Consider the following 23,753-nt stretch of genomic DNA (forward strand, 5'->3'; position numbering starts at 1 on the left):
GCCGAAACGAGATACCTGCCCCTTGAGAAGTTAGTTTTGGCACTGGTGCACGCCACAAGGAAGTTGCCGCATTACTTTCAAGCTCATATGGTATTCGTCCTCATCGAGTATCCCCTGCAGTCGTTGTTAAAAAGATCGGACTTCACGGGCCGAATAGCCAAATGGGGAACACGGTTGGGTTCGTTCGACATAAGGTACCGACCACGAAGCTCGGTAAAGAGACAGGTTCTTGCTGATTTCATTGCAGAATTCACCCCTAAGAATGACGAGAAGATAATCTGTAATGCAGAACGTCGTCCGTGGAAAGTGTTTGTAGACGGCGCTTCGAATGTTATAAGGGCTGGAGCTGGTATTGTCATAATCACCTCGGAGGGCATACGATTAGAACACTCCTTCAGATTAGGATTCAAAGCCTCAAACAACGAAGCTGAGTACGAGGCCTTCCTGGCCGGGTTGAGGGCCATATTGCGTCTGGGCGCAAAAGATGTTAAGATTTATTCGGACTCTCGGCTGGTCATTTATCAAATCATAGGAAGCTTTGAAACTCGGGACTCTCAGATGAAAGCCTATTTGAGTACGGCTAAGTAGATCATTGGCCGGTTTGGGACGGTGAAGGTAGCCCAGGTAGGTCAGGCATAAAACAGACATGCCGACTCGCTGGCCACGTTGGCTTCATCCTCCACCGAGAATATATCTCGGCTGGTCAAAATAGAGCTTATAAGGGAGCCGAGCATCAAGGTGAAAAGTGATGACAACCTGGCCGGGGTTGACGTTGCCATGGTGTCAATGGCAAATCCGTGCTGGATGAACCCGATCATAGACTTCCTGGCTGAGGATAAAGTTCCGGACGATGAAAAGGAGGCCAAAAAGATTCGTCGGGTGGCTCCCCGGTACTGGCTGTCGGCAGATCGCAAATTGTACCAAAGGTCTTTCGCAGGCCCTTACCTTTTATGCCTACATCCTGAGAAAGTGAACGAACTTCTAACCGAGCTGCATGATGAAGTGTGTGGTGGCCATGTCGGGGGATGGTCTCTAGCGCACAGGGCTATGACCCAGGGGTTTTGGTGGCCACCGATGTAGAAGGATGCCGCGGAATATGTCCGGAGGTGTGAACAATGCCAAAAGCACGCCCCTCTGATCCACCAGCCAGCAGGTCGTCTAAACCCCGTCAGTAGCCCATGGCCGTTCGCACAATGGGGGCTAGACATCCTCGGCCCTTTTCCAGCAATAGGTAACCGCCGTTTTGTATTGGTGGCATTGGATTACTTCACGAAGTGGGCGGAAGCCGAAGCCTTAGCCAACATTCGGGATATCGACGTGAAAAAGTTTGTGTGGAAAAATATAGTCACAAGGTTTGGGGTACCGAACTCACTAGTATCAAACAATGGGCTACAATTCGATAGCAAAGCTTTCCGGGCCTTCTGCAACGATCTCGGCATTAAGAACAAGTATTCAACTCCAGCATACCCTCAAAGTAACGGCCAAGCTGAGGCAGTGAACAAGACGATTTTAAACGGGTTGAAGAGGAGGCTAGACGGGGTAAAGGGGAGATGGGTTGAAGAGCTGCCTAACGTTTTATGGGCTTACCGTACGACTCCCAGAAGATCCACGGGTGAGACCTCTTTCTCTTTGACATATAGGGCGGAGGCCGTAATACTAACCGAGGTGAGCTTGTGCAGTGCACGGGTCGTAGGATTTGACCTTGCCCAGAATGCGGACCTGATGATGGAGCGCTTGGACTGGTTAGAAGAATGCCGGGAGTCCGCAACCATACGGCTCACGGAGTATCAGCAGAAACTGTCCCAGAGATACAACCAATTGGCTTGGGACCAATATCAAGTTTGATAGTATTGCAATTTAGTGTATCATCAATGTCACTTATGGTCTGTTTGGATTGAAGGAGAAGGAGGGCGAGTAGAGTAGAGTAGATTTAATACAAAATTAGCTTATTGTTAGTCAACTCAACTCAACTCCCCCTCCTTCCCCCCTCCATTCAAACAGGCCATTAGTGCTAATAAAAACACAAATTTTACCAACCCTTTGTTGGCCTGATCTCGATCCCTTCAACAATGAGGCCAATCTTCTGGGTATTAGCTTCTACCTCCATAAGTTTAATCTGCAGTTCGTCATCTTCTCCTCCCCCATTGAAAAATTGACCCAACTCAATCTTTAACCATCCATCTATTCTCTGCTTGGGACGTGAAGTGTGCTGCTGCGGTGGCAATATAATCTAGTCTTGTTGGTTTGGCTCCATGACAAACAGGCCCAAACAAACAGTTTGTTTATAAACTTCACCTCCAACAGTTCCCACTGAAGCCTTGAAAGGAGGGCCATCAAATCCACGGGCTCTGCTCCACAACTTGTACACAAGGTATGCGGCATAGTGTGTTTTAGGAGAAAGAATGGAAGTACTCATCTTACCGCTGATGTCAAACCACCACACATCATGAAGTTATGCTACCTCTGGGAACCTGTTTGATTTTTACATGTACACCGTTAAGAACTAGATGAAAAAAAAAGAAGTCTAAATTTAAAAATAATAAATAAATAAAGGAGTACTAATATATAATAGGGACAAACCTGGATTCTTCAGGTAGAGAAATCCATCTCCAATACTGAGGAGTGTCACCCCATATAATGGACAATTCCCTTGCAGGAGGAAGGTAACATATCTTACCACTCGATTTGTCCAAGAAAAAGCTCTGCTAGAAACAAAGAAGATCAGTACAGATATGGCCACAAGCATACATACAACCAAATCTTTCATATTTTGAACACCAAGATAGAAGCTCCTTTTGTGTGTGTGTTTTATTCTGTTTTTCTTTTTGCAGATGGCGCTATAACTAAATTCATTCAAGAACTGACCCCTTTACTTCTTTTCATTCAGCAAATTCAGAAACAGAATTAAGTGTTCTAGAAGTGGAAAACTAGGAAGACAGTTTGTAACATATTAAGTGCTCACCGTTATTTATTTATGTTGGTGTTCGAATTGTTTTCTTTTCACGTCTGTTTATACTACATTTTTTTTTTCATTTTAATGAATTTATTTTCTATGTCCAAAATAAAAATCACTATGCGTGTGATTTAATTGGATAGAAAAGAGAAATGTCTCAAATTGAGATGAATGGAAAATTATGACACTAATCCCAAAAAATTACCTTATCCCAGATGAACATAGCATCGTACAATAAAGTACATGAACGGGAATTAGAGGCTGACACAAAATTGATAAAAAGATATTAAAAGCTCCGGATTTGTTGGTTCGAGTTGCTGGCGGGCGGTGGTCGGTTTCGGGTGAACCCGATTATCACCGAAATGCTTCGAAACACGGCGAGATCTCGCTAGATTCGGTGAGATCTTGCCAAATCCATCCAAGATCCAGTGAGATCCCGTCGGATCCGGCGAGATTTCTGGCAAATCGTGATGAGATCACTGGTTCGGCTAGATCCAGTGTTTATTGTGCCAAAAATCGATGGATTTAAATGAAAAAAGTGGTCGAAATCTGAAAAAAAATGGCCGGATTTTGAATGGACTTCGGTTCGGGTTGTGTTTCACGGGTTTTGAAATTAAAAACCGACAACTGACTCGTTGGGGTCGGGTTAGTGAGGTCAGAACCTGCGTCTGACCGCCGGAGTAATCGGATCAGGTGGCGGCGGGTCGGACGGTTTCCATGGATACCTCAAGTTTTGAAATTTGAACCCAAACCCACAAAATGAACCCATATTTGAAGAGTTGCATTGTAGAAAAGGAAAACAAGGAAAGTACCTTTGTATCGCCGTCAATTAAAATGGGGTTATTGGAAAGATCGAGGTATAGCTGTTTCAAAGAAGTGAAATGCAAGTGAGCTGATGATCTGGAAAGGATTGCCAACCAATCAGGAGGCAAAAATCTAACCCAATTTTCATCGGACTCAGAAGCCTCACGGAATTTTCGCGAAACCGCACACCCTTTGCACCATTCTTTAGGATTCAACAGTGATACTATTTCCCTGATGCACTCTTTTGGTAATTCTGGATTTGAGCGTAATCTCTGCCGCTCTGGCTCTGCCATCTTCCTCTCTCTCTCTCTCTCTCTCACAGTGAGGGATCGGGAAAGTTTTGAGGCTTGGTTCTTCTCTCTCTACCATCTTCTTCTCTCCCACTCCAATCTCGATCTTCTCTCTCTTTCTGTTACTGTTTTTTTTTTTTGGGTTCTTTGCTGATGGTGCAAAGTTATAAGAGTTATAAATTGAGTCTTAGAGACTCGGTCTCCATGTGTTCGCCACGTGAAAAAATATGTCGCAAAGTTATTAGAGTTATAAATTGAGTCTTAGAGACTCGATTTTCATGTATTCGTAGAAAAATATGTCACATCAGGCGTGATTAGACCATAGAAATCGAGTTTTTGATACTCGATTTATAAGTTAAAATCGAGTCTTATAAACTCGAGATGCTAGTAAATAATATAGTTTGAGAACCGTGCCTACTAACTAAATAATTGGAAAATCAAGATTAATTACCCATTTTGGCCGAGAAAGAAGTGTGACAGAGAGAATTTTGTTTTTGAGAAAGAGAAGCGCACAGTGAATACTGGGTTCTTTTTGTTTTTTTACTTATATATATAACTTGTTTGACCGGTAGACAGTATTTGCTCTAAATTACTCTAAATCAAATGAACAGTTTGGATCAAATTTTTATTCATTTAATGGTTTAGATTTAGGTGGATACCATACCCAAAAAAAGAGTGGGTATGATAGAATGATCCTTAAAAATGAATGGCACAAGTTGAAATTTTCTTTAAAAAAAGAAAAAAGAGAAAAAAGTAGAAAGGTTGCTCCCGAAGAGAGAACATTCCATTCCATTTTGACCATCCATTTTAAATTTGACAGTTAATAGTTGGCAGTAGTAGTGATACTCAAAACTCAGCGCCAATCTAAAGTACGTTGGACTAGTAGTGATAGTAGGCCAGATCTGGCTTTTTAATTATTAGTCGAATTGTTATCCAAAAAAAAAAAAATTATTAGTCGAATCGGCCACAAATGGAAATAGGAATACTACTACTTCTGCAGCTCTGCTACCATACTACCCAAATTACCCCCACATGAAAAAAAAAAAATAACGAAGGAGTATCCGAGTCCGAGTCACAGTCGGGGTCCGGGTCCGGGTCCGAGTATTTGGGTTGTAATTAGCAAAGCATTATCTCTCTCTCTCTCTCTCTCCTCCATCCTCACCCAACAACACTTTGTTGTAGAAAGAAATGGAAATGGAAATGGAAATTGAAATGGAAATTGAGCACTGGTCTGTTAGGGTTTATTTTGAAAGAAAGCTAAGCTAAGCCAAGGTAAGGTCGAAATTGAAGGCGATCATCATCATCAGCATCAGCATCATCATCTTCATCATCATCAGCCATGTCTCGCCAAATGACCTCCTCCGCCTTCCACAAATCCAAGACTCTCGACAACAAATACGTATCATCTCTTTCTCTTCTTTGCTTTGCTTAGTGCTTACCCGCAATCAAATCATTTTTCATCCATCAAACTAGCATTAGTAATATTCTAGTTTGAATGAGTAGTAGTAATATTCTCAATCTGTGGCTCGTACTCGTACTCGTACTCGTACTCGTAGCGAAAGTAAAATTCTTATTAATTTTTTGGTTGTTGATGTAGATGCTCGGAGATGAGATAGGGAAAGGAGCGTATGGTCGAGTTTACAAGGGTTTGGATTTGGAGAATGGTGACTTTGTTGCAATCAAACAAGTTTCTTTGGAGAATATTGCTCAAGAGGATCTCAATATCATTATGGTTTGCCCAATCATCTTTTCCTTTTCTTCGCTTTCCCACGTCACCCCTTCATCATTTTCTCTATTATTAATGTCTTCTGGAAGATTTTTTTGGAACAGTATGGACCTTGTAATTAGTCACATTTGTAGAAGATTGTATATTAAAGTTGTAGTCGATAATAAATATAATTTATCAAAAAATTATTTGGGGTGCTTCTAGTTCATACCAGTTTGGGAGCTGAAAGCTGTCCTGCCAAAAAAAAATCAAATTCCATATACTTACATAACCATATAATTACTTTGCATATGTGCATTGTTTTTCTTTTCACCATGTAATTTTAAAGCTGGAAATTTGTATAGTTATGGAGTCGAGCATAATGAACCCCTTGACCCAAATACAGTAATTGATAGGGTCATTATTAACGTTATCAATGAAGAAGTTGCAAATTAGAAATGGTACAAAATAAATTTCTGGGCTTGTTTAGGTAATTTTGAGTTTTGCTACTTAACCAGAACCTAATTCAAACATATTTTGATTGAAAATAATACCTTCATCTTCTTTGCACCCCCGCCATTAAAAAAAAAATACCTTCAACTTACTACATACCATTTTATTTGAAAAGCAGAATTTGTTCAGATCCTCTAACATGTTCAATCTTTTTTTAGTGGTATCTCCAGAGATCTTTATTATTAATGCAACCTCCATTTTTCTCATTCATGGAATTGTATTTAGTATCTCTAAGAAAGATAATTATCCACTGTTAGTCAGTAATGTGGGTTGGATTGGATTACTTAGTGTTGCGCGCCCTTTCTACATACTTTTCACATGAGTTATTGGATAATATGTCTTGGTTTGGGTTTTGATAATGTGAGCTATTTGGGTATGAGGTGACATTCACAGTGACCGACTTACCTTGTTGGCTATTGGACTAGAGGTTATCACATATATTTTGTTTTTCAATTTAATCCATGTTTTCTATGCTTAAATCATAAAGAATTATTTTTCTTATAGCAGATGATGGACTCTTACAAAAGGGGTATTACCTTCTTTTACTGCCAAATTTTAATAAGCTTTTTTATTGCCATTTTTTCAAAAGTATTTCTTGTATGTCCCCGACCTTATTCCTGGTTCTTCCAGATTCTGTAGAGCATTTATTGTTGTTTCTGTTTGCCTAATTGCTTATTGTATTTAGCCTCTGTTCAGCTAATGCGCAGCTTAAAAGGTACAACCTTTTAAAACCTCACGTTTAAGTAAAACTGTAATTTTACCCAGCTTATATTTTGAAATAAATAAATCAGTGAAAATAAGCTTGTGTTTTGGAACAACTTATTTACATAGTGTTTTTCAAAAGATATAGTTTTTGGTAACATTTTTGTTAAATGTGTGACAAAAAGCTAAAAGTTAGATTATTTGCAAAAAAGTTGAGACAAAAAACAAAAAAGCAAAAGCCAAATGTACTGTAATGTAATCACCTTGTTTTTTGAAATAAATAAACCAATGAAAATAAGCTATACCAAACGCGGTGTAATCAATTTAAATCACCTTAAGAATCCATGTTTTGAAAATGTTGAAAAAAAAATCAGTGTAGTAATTACTTTGTTTGATCCTTTTAAACGATTATTTCTTCTTTTACGAAATTTTTGTTGGTTAGATATTAATTCTTCGGTGGGGCTCTTGTATACTGCCCATGTACTAGGGCGTGCTCTATTTTCATTTAATAAAATTTTAGTACATATCAAAGAAAATGAAACCTCTATTGGATGTGAGATGGGAAATTTCATGCTTGTAATGGAGTGTGAACCTTTAAGGTGTTGCAAATATATACATCTACATCTCATCAATACATGCATGGAAACTTTGGGACTTTCTCATCTTCTTTTGTATTACCTTGTATCTATATAACTTCTAGTTACCCAGCTGCCTTGTTTCTCAAAGCTCATTTTCTATCTTAGCGCATTTTTATTGTCAACCTTAATTATGAAACCTTTCTTTTTCTGAGGTTAAAAATGAGTGTGTCTTGTTTAGCAGAGTAGACAATAAATATAAGAATTGGATTTATATGTGTATTTGGTCCTCTAATATGTTATCTTTCCATATATTATTGTTTCATGTATCTACCATGTTGATTTGTCTCACTGGGTGCTTTTTTCCTTTGATTTTACTCTCCTTGGTCGGACGCTTTAACGGTTTAGCAAGAGATTGATTTACTGAAGGTACATTTTTTTTTCTTGATTTTTTAGTTGTAATGTCTTAATTATGGTTTTAATTGTGTATTCCTTTGCTTAATTCCAACCATGAGATTTAGTGTGATCCACTAATGCACACTAATACCTGTAGTGCTTGAAGGCATTGGGTTAAATGAGAAGCCTTCTTGAGATATGCTGAAGTTGTTGCATACCTAATTGGCTATGGCTTTAACCATTGATACATTATATCTTTAATTTCCAATGAGTGCTAGCTTCTTCCTTTGAGCCTTTGGCATTGCATTTCTGGTGTTAGTGTTCTACATGTTCTCTTTTCCGTGGAAGGTAATATGGAGAGTGAAGGCTACAATGAAGGTAGCTTTCTTTGTGTGCATTGCAGCATTGGAAAAGATTCTCATGATAATCAGTCTTGTTAAACGGGAATGTTTATAGCGAATCGGTGTTGTATGTGGAAACAAAACTATGACTATTGATCATTTGTCGCATTTATAGTTAAATGGGTGATGCCTAAAACAGTGAGAGGGAGTGCTTCAATATTGGTGACCAAGACCTGATTCCTTTGGAAGTAGGGTACGGATGTAGCAAATATTGAGGGCGAGGAATAGAAGGATTTTTGGGGGGCAAGAGCTGTAAATAGAGAGATTGAAACCCCCAATTTATTGTGTCTTTTCTATTGGATGCCCATGCACACTATTGGAGCCCCATCCCCCCTCCTCCTCATCAATTTGCCATATATAGTGTCCACTACCCTTCTCCACAAGGCATCCCTCTCCATCGCTTTCCTCCGTAGTCACTTCTCCAATAGAGGTTGATTAAATAGCACCAGATCTCGGATGCCTAACCCCCCATTTTGAAAAGCTGCACTGACACACCTCTAACTAACCAGGTGATGCAGTTCATTTTTAAAGCTAGCTAGCTGTTTACTAGTGCCTATATTGTATGACAAGTAGTTCCTTTATGTGTAACAAAAAGTTAGTTAGTTGATAAGATTGTTAGTGATAAGTGCAATAGCCTATTAGTTAGTTAGAGAAGTTTGTTAGGCTTTGGCCAATCACGTGGCAACCACATGGTAGGTTCTTGTAACTAACTCAGCAACTTGCTTATGTAACTATAAATAAGCAAGGCTGCCCTCAATGTAACTAGTTGAATTTGAATCCAAGAAATCTCTACCTATGAGGTAATATTCCAAGAGTGTGTCTCTTGAAGAGTTAGTTCATTCTTTCTTTTCATTAAGCAACTTAGCTTTCTAAAACAACTTTTTTTTTCACCATTTTCCTCCGTCATAATTTGGTATCAGAGCTTGAGATCCATTTGGAAATTCAAGTTCTTTCTTGTCCTTTCTATTCTACAGCATAGCCTATTCAAAGATTCAATCCTTGCATTCATTTTTTTATCCTCTACCAGTGAGCCTAAGGATTAATGTAGATGGCACCAGTAGTATTCAAAAGAAGGAACAAGAAAGCTTTTGTAGCACATGAACTTGACCATGGAGAACCCTAGGTGACATTGGAGCAGGCTATGGAGTTGCTAAGGGGGCAGCTTGCTGCCTTGACTGAGGAAGTGCGAAGAAACCAGTGTCATCATCCTAGAAATGATGGTGAACAATCTGAAGATACTGATGCAGATAACAACGGCAACTTCAACAACCCATTTGGCCAACTTGTGAGAGGAAATCAGCAAGTGCCTGTGCAAGAACCAAGGCCAGCCGAGTCTTGTGCATTTGCAAGTTCCTCAAAGAGAAGAGCCAAAATGGAAGCCAAACATCAAACTTGACCTTCCAAAATTCCAAGGGAGCCTGAATCCTTAAGAATTTGTGGATTGGTTGAATCAAATTGAGAGTATATTTGAGTACTATGAAGTCCAAGATTCCAAGAAGGTGAAGTTGGTCTCTATCAAGCAGAGAGGGAGAACTTTAGCCTGGTGGGAACAACTCCAAGTTCAGAGAGTTAGGAGGGGTAAAGGAAAGATTCGAGAATGGTTCAAATGAAGCGTTTGCAATTTCCGCCTTTCAACTATATGCAAGCTATCTACAAAAATGATTCTTGGCAGACCAAGAATGATAAGGGAAGTGCAGCAATGCGCTTTATTGCTAATGTGGCATCTGATTCATCAAAGGAAGCCAATACATGCAAAGAAGAAGGTATAGCTTTAATCCTTGATAACGCCTTTCTAGCACCCAAAGAAGATATGTTGATGAATGCACCCATGTATGATCAATATGAAGAAGAAGAAGAAGAAGAAGAAGAAATGTGTTTTTTTTTTTGATAAGTAAGAATGTTATATATACGAATGGCTACTCTATGCATAAAAAAACATAGAGCAAACCCAGAAAGTACAAGGAGGAAACAACGAAAAAGCAAAAAAGAAAACCAAACCACAAATTAATTACAAAGAGAGAGAGAGATAATGAAAGAAGGGAGAGAATCACTAGTCGTGAGTCCCCAAGCCCGAGACCAATCAAAGAGTCCCACTGAAAGAAGCCAGCATCTGATCACCGGAGCTAATCAAATCCTCAAAAGTCCGCCGATTTCGTTCCTTCCAAATACACCAAAAGATGCACAACGGAACTAAATTCCATATCTGAGACGAGTGTTTCCCCAGCCAATTCCACCAGCCAAAAAGCAAGTCTGGGATGGAACTAGGTACAACCCAAGACAAACCAAAAGTTAGAAAGACAAAGCTCCATAACCGATAAGCTATCTCACAATGAAGAAGTAAATGATCTCTCGACTCTCCACAATGTCTACACATAATGCACCAGTCCACAAAATGCACCAGTCTCCTCAATCTTAGGTTATCACCCGTTAGGATCTTATTCCAAGCTACACACCAAACAAAAAAGGAAACTCGCCTAGGGGCCTTTACTTTCCAAATAGCTTTCCACGGAAAAACAATTGAAGGAGAATTCCTTAATTTGTTATAATATGACCGGATATCAAAATCCCCATTAACCTTCAACTTCCACCTCATCCGGTCTCCCACATCCATAGGAGGAGTATTAGCTCCCAACATACAAAGAAAATGTAGCCCTTCCTCCATCTCCCAATCATTAAATTCTTGAGTAAAACGAACATCCCAAGTTCGTCTATCCTCCTCCCCTTGCCTTGACAAGGAGGCTTCAACAGATATCTCCTTATCAATAGCAATACCATACAACCTTGGGAAGGCCAAGTGAAAAGGTTGACCCCCACACCACCCATCCTGCCAAAACCTCACTCTATTCCCCAACCCAACAACAAATTGACAATTCTTACTAAAATCCTCCCAACCCATGCGAATGCCTCTCCACAAACCACACCTATGAACTCCCCTACCCAGTTTTGAGGTCCACCCCCCCCCCCCCCCCCCCCCAACACTCTTCCCCATATTTTGAAGCCACCACCCTCCTCCATAGCCGATCCTCTTCCTTCCCAAACCGCCACAACCATTTCCCCAATAAGGCCTTATTGAAAGTAGTAAGTTTCCTTATCCCCAAGCCACCATTAGCTATAGGCTCACAAACTTTGTCCCATCCTACCAGATGAGTTCTTCTATCACCCCAAAGAAAATCCCTTTGTAGTTTTTCAATTCTATTAGCCAAATGAGTAGGAATTGTGAAAAGCGATAGAAAATAGGTAGGAAGACTAGATAATGTACTCTTGAGTAACATCAACCGACCCCCTTAGACAAATACAACTTCTTCCACCCAGCTAATCTCCGCTCAAATTTTTCCAGAATAGGATTCCAAATTGAAGGGGAATTATGTGAAGCCCCTAAAGGCATGCCAAGATAAGTCATAGGTAACTTACCGACTTTACAACCCAAAATTTCAGCAAGGGCATGCACATCATCAACCACCCCTATTGGAACCATTTCACTCTTATGCACATTAACCTTCAAACCTGTTACCGCCTACAAACTAAGTAACAACAACCGAATATGAAGGATTTGCTCCACATCCGCATCACAAAATAGGATAGTATCGTCTGCAAACAGTAGATGTGTAACACATTCCCCACCACCCCTCCTACCTTCAACTTTAAAGCCACGAATCAAACCGGCTTCCTCCACTCTTCTCAACATCCTACTGAACACCTCCATCATAATCAAAAGCAGCATAGGAGATAGCGGATCCCCTTGTCTTAAACCTCTTGAACTACCAAAGAAATCAGCTGGAGACCCGTTAATCAAAACAGAGAACTGAACTGTGGATATACAAGTACGGATCCATTTACACCACTTCACTACAAAGCCCATTCTATGCAACAAATTCAACAAAGTCTCCCAATTCACATGATCGTAGGCTTTCTCAATATCAAGTTTACAAATGACTCCAGGAACCCTACTCTTCCCTCGACTATCCACACACTCATTCGCAATAAGAACCGAGTCAAGAATTTGTCTTCCACCCACAAAGCTATTCTGAGACTCAGAGATCAACTGATCTAATATCACTCTCAATCGATTTGCCAAAACCTTAGACAAGATTTTATACACACTCCCCACCAAGCTAATAGGTCGGAAATCTCTAATATTAGAAGCATCATTCTTTTTAGGAATTAATGCAATGAAGGTAGCATTAAGGGATTTTTCAAACTTACAATGTTGAAAAAACTCTTCAAAGACCGCTAAGACGTCTTTCTCCACTACTCTCCAACAGAGATGATAAAAAGCCATAGTAAACCCATCCGGACCTGGAGCTTTGTCCCCTTCCAAATCACGTACAACTTGAAGTATCTCCTCCCTCTCAAACTTCCTTTCAAGCCAAACCCTCTCCACATCTCCAATACGATCAAATTCCAAACCCTCCACAAAAGGCCTCCAACTCTCAGTCTCCTTGTACAAAGTTTTATAAAATTGTACTACCTGATTAGACACCTCGGATTCCTCCTCAAAAACCACCCCATCCACCTCCAAACTCCTTAGATGATTAAACCTTCTATGAGAATTAGCCATTTTGTGAAAAAACTTGGTGTTATTATCCCCTTCCTTGATACATAACATCCTAGATTTTTGTCTCCAGGAAATCTCTTCCAAAGAAAGAAGATGTTCCACCTGGGACCTCAAAGCTACCCTATGGCCTTTCTCCCCATCAGTGAGACCAAAATCCCCCTCCTTGGCGTCTAATTTTTTTAGTTCCTCCAATAATTGTTTCTTCTGACGCTCTACATTACCAAACTCTCGGCGATTCCATTGAACAATATCCTCTTTCAGAGCCTTCAATTTTTTTGCAAGCACAAAACTAGGTGTACCCACAAAAGAATGCCGATTCCACCAGAACTGAACTCTATCCACAAATCCCTCCGTCTTCAACCACATATTTTCAAATCTGAACGGACTTTTCCCCCTTGCCATTCCCCCTGCCTCCAAAAGAATTGGACTATGATCTGAGATAGGACGTGGTAAAATCCTTTGAAGAACATCAGGGAAGTGGTCCTCCCAATCTGGAGTGACCAATGCTCTATCAATCCTAGACATCACTGGTTGATCGGTGCCACTGGACCATGTGTATCTACCTTCGTCTAAAGGCAAATCTACCAAGTTAAGATCCTCAATAAATTCAGAAAATTTTTCCATAGCCAATGTCAAACGTGCCTCACCCCTACGCTCACTAGGAAAGCGAACAATATTAAAATCGCCAAAGCAACACCATGGTAACCTCCAATACTGCTGAATACCCACCAACTCATCCCACATGTGACCCCTCTCAACATTCTCATTTGGGCCATAAACCCCTGAGCATGCCCATATAAAACTGTCCCCCACCCCTTGCCACTAAACCGAAACTGAGTAAATGCCGTCCATAACCTCTACCTTCTCCAAAACCCTTTTATCCCACATAAGCAAGATACCACCAGCAGTCCGATCAGCCTCCAAAACAGCCTAATCCACATATGGACAACCCCACAAACTACAAACCAACTGTCTATTCATGCTAGCAATTTTCGTCTCTTGTAAACAAACAACATCGCACTTCCACTCCCGCAACAAATTTTTCACTACAAGTCGTTTTTGAGGATCATTTAAACCTCTAACGTTCCACGAAATCATTTTTATCTTCATAGACACTAAACTATCCCCAACTAATGACACCAACACAAAACCACCCTTTATCTCCTCTCATAATTCACCGAACATATCAAGTTTTGCAACTCTCTACGTCCATTGTTTTTGGACTTAGCCAGTTTTTTACTACCCATTTCTCTCCTGTGTAACACATTGGCTGTTTCCATCTCAGTTTCTAGCCTCTGTAAGAGAGCAATGCACAACTTCTCATGTCGATTCGTTGACAACCCAACCAATTTACTGAACCCAGGAATTCTGTGCTTCACCCAACTAGAAATATCTAACTTATTCTCAATACTCAATACCTCAGTGCCCTCCTCCAACTCTACTAACTTTGTTGACACACCCGGATCAATGATTTGCAGAGGTAAACAATCTGACACTTCAGTTTCACCAAACCCCACAGAAAAATCAACTGCATCCTCCACAAGTATGACCTCCCTAGGAAGACTTAAAAGTTCCTTAGTAGAGAAAGTATTAACTTCCTGACCCGATGCTCCAAAACCCATTAATCCAGCTCGCAAAAACTCCAGAAACTGATCGGGAAAAGAAGGTCCGATCAATCTCGGCACAAATTCGAGAGTTACCAGCCTCTTACCTTCAGAAATCGACCCACCCGACAGCTTATTATGTCCCAAAACACTATTCCGGTCAGAACTGAGCTTGAAACCCATTTTCAGAGGATTCTTGGTGCGCCCCGACACTTCCACCGGTGAAACCCAACGCTGATTAATTGGCATAACTCCCTCTGCCTTGGTCTGCGTCGCCCCTACCGGCAAAACCGCATGCAATGGACTGACCGATAAACTCCTTTCATCTTCATCGTCTCTCAACAAAACCTTCGGCGTCGCTAACCCAGTTGTAAGGATCCTGGAGCTCTCTTCAGTCTCATCGGGACTAAGTTTAGATGAGAGTGGGCCTAAAAAAGTGTTGGAGCATTCTCCAGCCTCTAAACTGCATGGGCTTGTACTCAATGGGCTTAAGTTAGACACAGAATGGGTTACGGGCTGTTTTGGGCCCAACCCGAAACTCAGCTTCTCTGTGACAGCCCGTGGCACCCATTTAAAGGAAGTTTTTCCTTCTTTATAATTATCCCAGAAAACCTGTCTCTTCCCATTCTCAGCCACCACCACTATTAATCCCTTCCCAGTCCATCGTGTATCCCTCAAATCACGCCCCTTCCCCTTTTCAGTTTTATTTGAATTCAAACCAAAAATTAATGGAGATCTGATTTGATTCTGTACCGGTAAATTCTCACCTACATTAATGCCCAAATTAATGCTCCTCCCTCTCCCCTCCCCTCCCCTCACGGTTGCTGTACCAGGCTGACCCGCCGGACCAGCAACCACCTGCTTCCGAGATTGATTCAGCGGCACTGCCGTCGTTTCCTTCATCCTATTCTGCTGTTTCCCCCCCATCGCATCATCTATAATATTCTGTCCTACAGCCTTGGTTTTATGGAAAGGATGAATACCACCCTTTGCCTGCATTGGACCCTTCACTGTCTCAACAAAAGACCGAGATGGATTACGTTTCTGTGCCTGAGGAATAAACTTTACTTGGCCTGAACCACCAAAGGCATATTGGTTGGGTTCTAACATCTTCCTCAATTCTAAACCAAAAACCTTCCAACCATATTTTTCTTTCCCTTCCGGGATTATGACAGACCTCCGAAGCCCACCAGTTTTGAGTTCAGTCACTAGCAAAAACTGACCAAAAGAGTTTGATCCCCGTTGCAAGGTATATGCAGTATCTCCTTCCCTAAGCGTGAAAAATTGTTTGGGATTCACCCCAATCACCATAAGTTCTATATTTTTCATCAACCATAATGCCGCGCTTTTGCCCATAAACATTGACTTCATGAAATATTTGCCCCGTTCAAAAATACGTAACGCAAAATAATTCCCTCCTTCCTCCACCACCAACTGAAAAAGCTTCGCTTCAATGAAAAAACTACGTATCCCTCCCATACTGATGAGAATCAAAAAGAAATAGAAGAAACAATATCTAACTAATCTGAGGTAGCCGGGCCTCCGCTCATAACCTCACACAAGTTAATCAAAGAAGAAGAAATGTGTGATAGTGTATTGATAATTGAAGACAATAAAGGAGGGGAATGCATTCAAGAACCTGTATATGATCAATATGTGGAAGAAGTAGATGCTCATATAGAGGAAGAAGAGGATTTATCATGAGTAATAAACTTCTTGCTAGTTCCAAAGAAAGAAATGGAGGATGACAAGTGTCTTAGAAGTACTTATGAGGATATGGTGTCACAAGAAGTTTTTAACAATCTTGAATCTTGAATCAAGACCAGCCCCAACCACAAAAATGATCTTGCTTTAAGAAAGGAGGTGAAGTTAGATATTCAAGAAAGTGCTTAGTGTTCGTAATTAATGACATTCAAGATTATTTTCTTTGTGATGTGACAACCATGGATGTTTGCCATCTCTTACTTGGGTGTGAAAGATTATGTCCATTTCAAACCATTCTGGGTGGAATGAGCAACACATTCAGCTTATACAACGGAGATTGTTACGCATTGCAACCAAAGAAGGGGAAAGCTAGCCCCAAACCAATGGTCAAAATGAAGAAGGTTGGATGCAAGAGCATCTACATGGCTGCTTACACTTGCAGCCTTGACACAAAGCAGCAACAGTCCTTAATCTCTAGCATGCTTGATACAACAACTAATGAGAATGCAGATCAGTGGAACTATCAGATTGTATGCACATCTCCAAAAGTTTCAATGTGCATCACTTAATGCCCTATCATGCACCAGATCAGCTTACAACTAGCCACACTTGAGGACAAGTGTGTTCCAAAGAGGGAGAATCTTGATGCAGTTCATTTCTAAAGCTAGCTGTTTACTAGCATTTATGTTGTATGATAAGTAGTTCCTTTTACTTGTAATAGAAAGTTCATTGATAAGATTGTTAGTGATAAGTGCAATAGCCTATTAGTTAGTTAGAGAAGTTTGTTAGACTTTCGCCAATCACATGGCATCCACATGGTGGGTTCTTGTAACTAACTCAACAAATTGCTTATGTAACTATAAATAAGCAAGGCTGCCCTCATTGTTACTAGTTGAATTTGAATCCAAGAAATCTCTACCTATGAGGTATTATTCCAAAAGCGTGTCTCTTGAAGAGCGAGTTCTTCATTCTTTTCTCGAAGCAACTTAGTTTTCTAAAATAGTTTTCCTATTCACCATTTCCCCCCATCACCAGGTCATATTTAAATTCATTTCCCAACCCTCCCCATAGAAAATCCGTGTAATAGGCTGGCTATATATAGTGCTCTCTATTTTGACCTCCCTTAGAAAGGTTCATCCTCTGTCATCTGGCCAAATGCCTCTCCATTTTCTCTAGCACACCATTCCATATGGCTTTTGCCTTGAAAGTGGAGCCTAAAGGAACGCCCAGATAAGTTACGGGCAGCTGGGCTACCTTGCATCTCAGAATAGCAGCCAAAGCTTCAACTCCCGGCACATCACCAATCAGGACCAATTCATATTAATTTGAAACCACGTAAAAACTGCTTTCCAGTGCCAAATTTGTTCTGGATATTGCTTCATAGATTTGTTCTACTCTTGATCTCATGGGAGAGGTTTTCAGTATGTAGCCAGTGCACTCTAGTTGTCCCCTATGTATCATTGTATAATCTTTTTGGTAATACAATTGCTTTCTTTAATGAAAAAGAGGGTATGCTCAACACTCTAAAAAAATAATAAAACGAACAAAATAAAATTGTCTGCTCAATGTGTTATTGATGTTGTTTGGAATATGATTCTTCTATTGCAGAACTTGAATCACAAAAACATTGTGAAATATCTTGGATCTTTAAAGACAAAGACTCACCTTCACATAATCCTAGAGTAAGTCAACCCCATTTTTTTGTTGGAAAGATTTGATTACAGCGTTATTTGTACTCTCTGCTTGAAAATCTGTGCTTTCTGTTTTTTTGCTTTCACATAGGTATGTGGAGAATGGCTCACTTGCAAACATTATCAAGCCTAATAAATTTGGGCCTTTTCCGGAATCACTGGTTGCTGTTTACATTGCTCAGGTTTGCTAGTGTCCTTGCAGTTCATTTCTATTTGCTTGGTGTTAAGGTTTGCTCAGGTTTGCTAATTCATCATGAGACAGGTTTTAGAAGGCTTGGTCTATCTACATGAACAGGGTGTGATCCATCGGGATATTAAGGGTGCAAACATATTGACAACGAAGGAGGTAAATTCCTGGCATTGTTTCTAGTCCTATATTATATTTGATCTTCTAAATATGAATTTAGAAGCAGTTTAATAGCTATGGTTGCCTCATCTTATTGCATCCAGTGCAAAGTTTACAATTGACATAGTTTAGAAGGATTTTTTAATGCTTATTAAAATATTTTCCACCTTATGCTTAAAGTATTATAGTCTCTGGAAAAAACTCATTAGCACAAAAAAATGATTGATGTAGCTTGCCAAAGGATCAAAGTTTTGACAGCATGAAAAAGCTCCTTGGGTTGTATCAAAAGATTTTACATTTAATGTGCATAATATCTTTATTAATTTATTCATTGTTGAAGTGCTGTTTTGAAGTTCAATGTGCCTTTTGTTCTCTAGACAAATCACATGGTGAAAATTTTTCTGTTATTCCCTAACTTGGTTTGCAATATGTTTTGGAGATATTGCCAATCTGCTATAGCTCAAACTGCACTTCCTCTCCCTGTTAGGACAGAGTTGAGGGTGAGGTTGTGGATTCAAAACTCATTGGGTTTGTGGGTAACATACTAATAGAAAATAAAATCTTGTGGGTCAGTTTAGAAGAGTGATTCAAATGGTCCAATGTTGATGGTTTTGAGGCTAGAGAATTATCTTAAAAGTTGGTGGACCACCGCGAATTGGATGATGTGAGAGTAGATCAATTTTTAAGTGGGGAAATGAACTGTTGCAATGGGGAATGTGTGTGTTTTTGTCTACATCCCTATGGTTTGGGTTTAGTTTAAACTGCCCTTGATTTGCTGGTAGGCTTGTGTCAAATGGTGTTATATGTGTAAGAAAGCTAGGGAGACTATGGATCAGTTGTTCCTTCATTGTGCGTATGCTTGCGAGCTTTGGTCATTGATATCCTGTCTATTTGGCATTCAACGGGTTATACCTCATAATCTAACTGCAGTTCTAGCTTGCTGGAAGGGGAGCTTTTTTAGGTGAGGTCTTCGTACGGTTTGATGTGCAGTGCCCTTGTGTGTTCTGGTTGGTGTGGAGTGTAAGCAAAGAGCATTTGAGGGGCCAAGTTTTTTTTAACGGACCTGAAACTGTTCTTGCTGCATACTTTATATGAGTTAGCGACTGTTCTATCCATTCATTCATTTCTTCTTTGCTTACCTTCATTGGTAGTTGTAACTTTTCATGATTTTTACTCTTTCGGTATATCACTTGTGTACTGAATTTCCTCTTTTTAATAAAGTTTTTTATTAATAAAAAATGTCAGTTGCCTTGGGTAACTATAATGTTGCTTCTTGACTCTACTAGGTAGGATCTGTGTTGTTTATCTTGCTGATTCATTTGGCTCTCCGAGAAGTCCTGTCCACTAGACCCACACAATCAACTTTCCAATCCTTGCTGCAGCCTGTCGGATTGGCCATAGCAAAACGTCAAGCCCCATTTTGTTTTCTAGTGAAATTTAGGAGTATCATGCTAATGTTCTTTATGATTTTGGTATAACTTTAGGTATTGTAGATGTATCTGTCGTGATGGGCCAAAGTGATACCAATAAACAAATTATCTACCTGACAGGTTCATGGAAAAAAATATGTAGGTTTGTTGTTGTAGAAAAATCAATTAAAAAGAGTCTAGATGCTTCACAATTTGTGAGGTACACTGCCTGTGTACATGAGCATACTCTTTTTCATTTCAATACAAGTTTTATTTTATCAAAAAATGCTTTAGAAAGCATAGGTCACTAGTTCGAATTTCTCTTTCCCTGTCCCCTTGAGCCAAAATTCACTTCTTTTTTTTTTGATAAGTAAAAGATATATTGATAAAAAAGGGAACACCCTAGTGCACAGGAAGTGTACAAGGGAAAAGAAATCAAATACAAAAATTACAAGAGTCTAGGAAATCAATAAAAGAGGGGAAAGGTTTATCTTGCAAAGCAAACAACCAATCCCTTAAAGTTCTAAAAAAGAGAAGTTTGAGGTCAGGAATAGAATTCTCAGTATCTTCAAAACATCTACTATTCCTCTCCCTCCAAAGACACCACAATAAGCAATGAGGAATGATGGACCAAATATAACCATTTCGATGACGACCAAAGCTGCCTTGCCAACACCATAACAGCCCCAGAACAGAGTGCGGCATAACCCAAGAAACTCCAAAAAGGCCCAAAACCATAGACCATAGATCCGAAGCAAAAGGACAATGAAGAAATAGATGGTCAACCGATTCACCATTTCTCTTACACATGTAGCACCAATCTAGAATCCACACCTTCCTTTTACGTAAATTATCAATCGTCAAGCATTTCCCTAAAGCAGCAGTCCAAACAAAGAAAGCTACTCTAGAGGGAATCTTTTGCTTCCATATACTTTTCCAAGGAAACCCAATGGAAGCGGTGCCAGCTAAAATTCTATAATAACCACTAACCAAGAAACCCTTAACTTTGTTAGGAATCCAACACATTTTATCATCACCTCGCCCCCTTATATGCGAACCATAAATAGATGCCATGAAGTCGGACATAGAATCTAGATCCCGAGCATGCACACTCCTAATGAATCTCACATCCCAAAAGAGGACACCATGAGCGAACATCATAAGCTCAGCCACACTAGCATCCTTATTCCTACAAAATCTGAACAAGTCTGGAAATCTAACAGCAAGAGAAGTCTCTCCACACCACCGGTCTTGCCAAAACTTCACTCTAGATCCATCGCCAATATCATACATAATATGGTGAGAGAAAGAAGGCCATCCCTGACTGATATTTTTCCATAAACCAACACCATAAGGGCCAATCACAGCTCTGGAGAACCAGCCCCCCCACATACAACCATACTTTGTCTCTATCACTTGCCTCCAAAGGGCATCTACCTCAACCCCAAATCGCCAAAGCCACTTTCCAAGTAAAGCTTCATTGAAAAGTCTAATCTTCCTTATCCCTAAGCCACCCGCAGAAATAGGAGAACAAACGGAAGCCCATTTAACCAAATGGATTTTAGGATCCTCTCCAAGACTGCCCCACAAGAAATTCCGCTGGAGCTTCTCAATACGGTTAGCCACACTAGCAGGAATAGGAAATAAAGAAAGAAAATAAGTGGGAAGATTAGATAGGGTGCTTTTGATAAGGGTGACTCTACCTCCCTTGGATAAGTATAAACGTTTCCAACCCGCCAATCTCCTCTCCATTTTCTCTAGAATAGGATTCCAAATAGACTTATCCTTGAATTTAGCTCCCAAAGGAAGACCTAGGTATTTCATAGGGAGAGAGCCCTGCTTGCAGCCAAGAACAACCAAGAAAAGGTCAAAATCATTGACTACCCCAACCGGAACCAATTCTGACTTGCCCAGGTTGATCTTAAGGCCAGACACCGCCTCAAACCAAATAAGAATCATGCGAAGGAACAAAATCTGATCTAAATCAGCCTTACAGAAAATAAGCGTGTCATCTGCAAAGAGGAGATGAGACACCGCCATGGATCTTCCCTCCAAGTTACCTACACTAAAGCCCGACATGCGACCTTCAAGCACTGCTTTGTCCAACATACGACCAAGAGCTTCCATCACCAAAACAAACAACAAAGGAGACAACGGATCACCTTGCCTCAAGCCTCTGGTGCTACCAAAAAAACCACAAGGAGAGCCATTGATCAAGATGGAGAAGCGGACAGTAGAAAGACAAAAGCGAATCCATTGTCTCCATTTGGCAGAGAAACCACTTCTTTCTAACATCTGAAGCAGAAAATTCCAGTTTACATGGTCAAAAGCCTTCTCAACATCCAGCTTACAAATCAGCCCCGGCAACCCAGACTTCAATCTACTGTCAAGGCATTCATTAGCAATAAGAACAGGATCAAGGATTTGTCTGCCCCTCACAAAAGCATTCTGAGATGCAGAGATTAAATCCCCCATCACCAAGCGGAGACGATTAGCCAAAACTTTAGCAATAATTTTGTAAACCCCCCCAACCAAGCTAATGGGCCGAAAATCTCCAATCTCATTAGCTGCATGTTTTTTAGGAATAAGAGTAACAAAAGTTGTGTTTAAGCTTTTCTCAAACTGACCATTGGCAAAAAAATGATGAAAAACAGCCATGAGATCCGGCTTAACAATCCCCCAGCAAGCTTGGAAAAAAGCCATAGGGAAGCCATCAGGACCAGGGGATTTATCACCATGAAAACTTTGAATAACATCAAAGATTTCTGCCTCTTCAAAAGGCCTCTCTATCCAATCCGCATTCTCCCCAGATATCATTGGAAAAACCAACGAATCCGGAAACGTCCGCTCAATCTGCTGCTCAGAGTACAAATTCATGAAGAAATGAGAAACGTAGTCTGCAATTATACCCTGATCCGACGACAAAGTACCATTAACCATAAGGCTTTCAATGGCATTATTTTTCCTGTTGGAATTAGCCATTCTATGAAAGAATTTGGTATTGGCATCCCCTTCTTTCAAATGCAACACCCTAGACTTTTGTCTCCAACTAGTCTCTTCCATAAGAGTCAACTTTTCAATATCTGAACGAAGGTTAGATTGAGCTAACTTCTCCTCAGCAGATAGACTATGAATCTCCTCTTTAGCATCCAAATCAATCAACTTACTCCAAAGGGCCTGTTTCTTAAAAGTGACATTGCCAAACTCAGTTTCATTCCACTTTTTTAAGTCCGACTTCAATGCAGCCAACTTCTTAGCAAGAATAAAACTAGGGGTACCATGGAACAAATAGGAAGCCCACCACTCCTTCACTTTGTCTACAAAGTTATCCACCCTTAACCACATATTTTCAAAACGGAAGGGAATTCTGCCTCTTCGCTGACACCCACCCTCCAACGAAATAGGAAAATGGTCAGAAAGAACTCTAGGCATCCTTTTTTGGGTGAACTGAGAGAAGTGATCAGCCAAAAGAGGGGAGAAAAGGAACCGGTCTAGCCTAGAAGCTGAGGAAGTATTAGACCAGGTATAAAGGCCCCCTTCCATATGAATATCCAACAACCCATGCAAAGAAACAAAGTCAGAAAAACCAAACATAGACCTGGAGAAGCTGGCAGCCCCCAAACGCTCAGAAGGGAAGCGGATAATATTAAAGTCCCCTCCAAGGCACCAAGGCAAATCCCACCAACTGATCAGCCCGGTTAGTTCCTCCCACATCAACCTACGCCTATTGTTCAAATTAGGCCCATAAACACCTGTGAAAGCCCACTCAAATTGGTCGCCTACATTTTTAAACTTGCAAGAAACTGAAAAATGCCCCACCGCTTCCTCCACCTTTTCCACAACCCGGCTATCCCACATCAATAAAATTCCTCCCGAAGCACCTTCAGAGCCCAGGTACAACCAATTGACATAAGGACAACTCCAAATACTTCGAACAATACCTCTAGTAATCCACTCTAGTTTGGTCTCTTGCAAACACACAATATCAGCCTTCCAGGATCGCAACAAGTTACGGATCTGAAGCCTCTTGTCAACTTCGTTCAGACCTCTGACATTCCAGGAAATAAGCTTTAAATTCATTGAGCAACGGAAAGAGCCCGATTCC

General features: G+C 40.4%; 1 protein-coding gene and 1 pseudogene across 1 annotated transcript in view; one reads left to right on the forward strand and one right to left on the reverse strand.

Annotated features, from left to right (window-relative positions):
* Positions 1-2,000: 2,000 nt before the first annotated feature.
* LOC126717927 (F-box protein PP2-B10-like) lies at positions 2,001-4,075 on the reverse strand (annotated as a pseudogene).
* Positions 4,076-5,179: 1,104 nt separating this feature from the next.
* The window catches only part of LOC126717924 (MAP3K epsilon protein kinase 1-like), a 65,003-nt gene continuing 46,429 nt past the window's right edge, over positions 5,180-23,753 (forward strand). The window contains exons 1-6 of the mRNA XM_050419918.1: positions 5,180-5,446; positions 5,645-5,779; positions 7,951-7,971; positions 17,811-17,884; positions 17,985-18,075; positions 18,156-18,239. Coding sequence (XP_050275875.1) covers positions 5,387-5,446; positions 5,645-5,779; positions 7,951-7,971; positions 17,811-17,884; positions 17,985-18,075; positions 18,156-18,239 — 465 coding nt within the window. The 5' untranslated portion in view covers positions 5,180-5,386. The remainder of the gene's footprint in view (positions 5,447-5,644; positions 5,780-7,950; positions 7,972-17,810; positions 17,885-17,984; positions 18,076-18,155; positions 18,240-23,753) is intronic.

This window comes from Quercus robur, chromosome 3 (assembly GCF_932294415.1).
Source record: "Quercus robur chromosome 3, dhQueRobu3.1, whole genome shotgun sequence".
Classification (NCBI taxonomy): Eukaryota; Viridiplantae; Streptophyta; class Magnoliopsida; order Fagales; family Fagaceae; genus Quercus; species Quercus robur.